We start from the raw sequence: 3653 nt of genomic DNA, 5'->3' as shown, positions 1-3653 counted from the left end.
GCTGCTCCTCCTGCTTGGGTATCCTCTACTGCCATCACTCATCAGCACAGCTCTGTTGATCTGACCCATTGTCCCTAAACCTTGAAGTTAAAAGCACTTAGGGAAAGTCAGGGTACTTGGGCAGAAGCTGCAGGTACCTCTGCAGGTCTTTGGGCTGAGTCCCATGTGGGAAGCTGTAAAACATGACTGAAGACTGAGAACCTCTGAAATCACCTCAGTCAAAGTCAGAGCTTCAGGTGTGACTGCAGCTCCGTGCATGTCTCATTGTTCACAAAGGATGGGAGATATTTTGTCTGCGATAATTTGTGACGTGGTCCCGGTGATCCCATCAGTGCTGCTGAGAAGTTGCTCTGCTCCCAGTGCCTGGAGCTGTGTTGAACATGAGGTGTGTGGGTGAAACCTGCCCAAATCAGAGCTGGAAGGATGCTGCTGGGTTCCCCGCCTCTGGCCCCGAGATGCTGTCAGTGAGTGCTCTCTCCCTGCACCACATCTGGATTTTTGGAGAGGCCTTCATCTGGATTATAACTAGAAATATGATTTCACTCTGCTTTAACCATTTTAGATTGTGGTTTGTGTAGGGGCAGCCATGGCGCTGACAGGAGGTGACCAGAGGGAGCCTTCTGTGTGTAACCCTCGATCCTTCCACCCATTTTTTTGGGAAGAGGGGAATGTCCCCATCAACCCTCTCCTCCGTACTTCCCCCCTGACCAGCTTTGCTTTCGCAGAGATCTCAGGCAACACGGACGACATCCCCCTGGTGCGCTGGCGGCAGCAGTGGCTGGAGAATGGCACGTTGCTCTTCCACATCCACCACCAAGATGGGGCCCCCAACCTGCCCGGCTTCGACCCCACAGAGGAGCCCCAGACCGAGTCGGCAGAGGAGGAGCTGAGGATCCTCCACATCTCCGTCATGGTACGTGGTGGGAAGGCAGCCCCTCCTTAGCTGTCCAGAAGCCTGTAGAAAATGTAGTGGCTTTTGAAAAGCCATTTATATTCCCCATCTGGCTCCAGCTGCCCTAGGATGGGGAACTGAGCCCCCCTTTGGGGGTAGTTGAGATGCCTCGGGCGCCTCTCCGAGTGATGCTTTAACACTGAACTTCTTTAAACCTCTCCCTTAGTTTGCATCACTTTGAAAATATGTTTGCGGGGTGCCTTTATCCCCTGGGGGGGGTGGTGTTCTGTGCTTCGAAGGTCTCAGCCACCCTAACCCAGGGTTAATTCACACTGACTTTGTCAGGAGCCCTTTGCCCGTGGATGGTGCCTGCTGTCCACTGCTCCGACACGCGGCGGGTGTCACGGTGCCACCGGGCACTGTCACTGCCGCTTTTGTCAGCGTGGCAGCCCCGTGGCCGTGGTGCCACAGCGTGCAGCCAGAGCATCCCACGTGGTGTCGAGGTTGGACAGCTCTCCTCCTCCCCCCAGATACACGGAGACGAGCTTTTGATGGCAGAGAAAGGAGGGGTCTGCATGTTGGAAGCGGATCTGTGGTGTGTTGATTGTTTGGGGTTCTGTTCGTCATGCTGGAAAAAATTTGAAGAATCCTACAATTTTTGTGCCACTGGAAGATAATTAGCCGGAGACAATGTGTTGCCGAGGCTGCAAACAGGCTGTTTAATGGTGCCTACCCTAATGAGAGCTTCAATTGCTCTTCCAGATTGCAGCCCCAGGCCGGGTTTCTCCTCCATCATTTGTGCTTGATTAGTCTCCAGGAAAAAAAATAACTGGCAAAGCCACTCCCCAAAACATCTTACGCCATTATCTCTATTTTATTGTCCATTCCCAGCTGCTCCTGAGGGGGTGCATCACCTCTGGAGAGCCTGGCCCCACTCTGCTGCTGTGGTCTTGGTCTTCCTGGGTCCTGCTGGATTCCAAGACCAAGGCAGGAGTAACTGGAACAAGGCTCATTATCAAGATGATGAAAAGGATATCTGCAACTCGTTGCTCCCCTACCAAAATGTGCAAATACAGATTGAGTCCTCCCTCTGCCCCTTTTTTCCCATCACTCTCAGCTCCACTCCAGCAGCATCCTTTCACTCTGAAAAACAGAGGTTGGATTTTGTGCCAGGATTCAAGATCACATGGAGTGTTCAAGGCTGATTTTCTTTCTTTCCTGTGTGGTTGCCAAGAGAAGAGATGTGAGCAAGGGGCTGTATCCATTGTGACTGTGGTCCTCACACGGACTGTGCAAGGAGCACTCCCACAGCCATCAGGTGCAGGGCTCCTCACAGCCATCATGTGGGTCAGGGGGAAGACAGAATGGGATCTCTGTGCTCCCATGGAGGGGAACCAGGGACCTGAGGGGGTGCCCTGGTCCCCTCCAATGTGCAGTGGGTGGAGAACACTTCAGTGCTGGCTTTCATCCTCCCCACAGAGCCTCTTGAAATCTCCAGAGGCCACAGGCAGCTTTTCCTCAGGGACAGTTTGAGCTCTCAGACTATCAGGGCAAAAGACATCAAATTTCAGTGAAATAACAAGTCTTTTTTGAGAACCCGCAGTCACAAACTGAAGCAAATGGGTGTCCACCAAACTCAAGCCTCCCCTGTTTAGCAGAGGCATATGGCAGAGCTCTCTGGTGTGTGGGGGATTTTATGTGCATAGAGAGAGTGAGGAAAAGCCAGGAATGCCCCGGTATTCCTCCCACCAACTTGTCACCCCATCTGCAGATGGGCCTTTTCCCAGGGTGATGGAGGGCTATGACACAGGAGGCCATCTCCAGTAGGGATGGGGATAGCCCCCCACTTATTTATGGATCAGAAGAACTCATAGGGATTGGACATGATATGGAATTAGGCTCTGACTTTACCACTAAAAACCTCTGCATGAACATGGCCAGGCACTTTTTACAAGGGCATGTAGTGATGGATTTAAACTGAAAAAGAGCAGGTTTAGATCGGATATTATTGGAAATTATTTACAGTGAGGGTGGTGAGGCCCTGGCACAGGTTGCCCAGAGAAGCTGTGGCTGCCCCATCCCTGGAAGTGTTCAAGGCCAGGTTGGATGGGGCTTGGACCAACCTGGGATAGTTGAAGATGTCCCTGCCCACGGCAAGGGCATGGAACAAGGTGACCTTTAAGGTGCCTTCCAATCAAAACTATTCTAGGGTTCTAGGATTCTATGGTTCAGTGCCAGTTTTCAGCCCCAGCAAGAGATTTCCCCACTTCCTGGCTGCAGACTCCTAGCCAGAAAGAGTGTGCCAGCCAGCCCCACCTTTGCAGATCCTTAATCAATGGAGTTTGTTTGTTCTTTGTTTGGTTTTTTTTTTTGTTTTAAAGAAAGTTTGGAAGGAGGCTCAGAGCGTACATCACAGCTCCATTATCCTGGAAATGAAGGAGAGTTAAACTGTAATGGCCATTAAACTTCCTTTTCCAGCTGCCTCTCCTGCTTCTCATTCAGTAATTCCCTTAATGTTTTATCCTAATGGAGCAGATTATTACTATTATTTTATTTTATCAAGATCACCTGTTGCATAGAAAAGAGGAGGGAGGCTGGAGCCGTGGATGGACACAGAGCTCTTAGCTGGCTCCACATGCTTTTTATTGTTATTATTGTTATTATTCTTGGCAGATTGTGCATAAAGGGCCAGTTTTGGGCTTTCATCTCACTGCCTCCATCTGTGTACAGTGATGGTGTGTCTCAGGAGGGCGGCCTTGGG

At 51.0% G+C, this 3653-nt stretch overlaps 1 protein-coding gene across 1 annotated transcript in view; it reads left to right on the top strand.

Moving 5' to 3' along the window:
• The first annotated feature begins 586 nt into the window (after positions 1–586).
• Positions 587–3653, top strand: part of ASTN1 (astrotactin 1) — a 33947-nt gene continuing 30880 nt past the window's right edge. Inside the window, exons 1-2 of the mRNA XM_029962214.1 lie at positions 587–602; positions 726–920. Coding sequence (XP_029818074.1) covers positions 587–602; positions 726–920 — 211 coding nt within the window. The remainder of the gene's footprint in view (positions 603–725; positions 921–3653) is intronic.

The sequence above is a fragment of the Manacus vitellinus genome, unplaced genomic scaffold (genome assembly GCF_001715985.3).
Source record: "Manacus vitellinus isolate BGI_N305 unplaced genomic scaffold, ASM171598v3 scaffold_44_pilon, whole genome shotgun sequence".
NCBI lineage: Eukaryota > Metazoa > Chordata > Aves > Passeriformes > Pipridae > Manacus > Manacus vitellinus.
The sequence above is the reverse complement of the archived record's forward strand: the minus strand, read 5'-3'. Positions and strand labels throughout refer to the sequence as shown.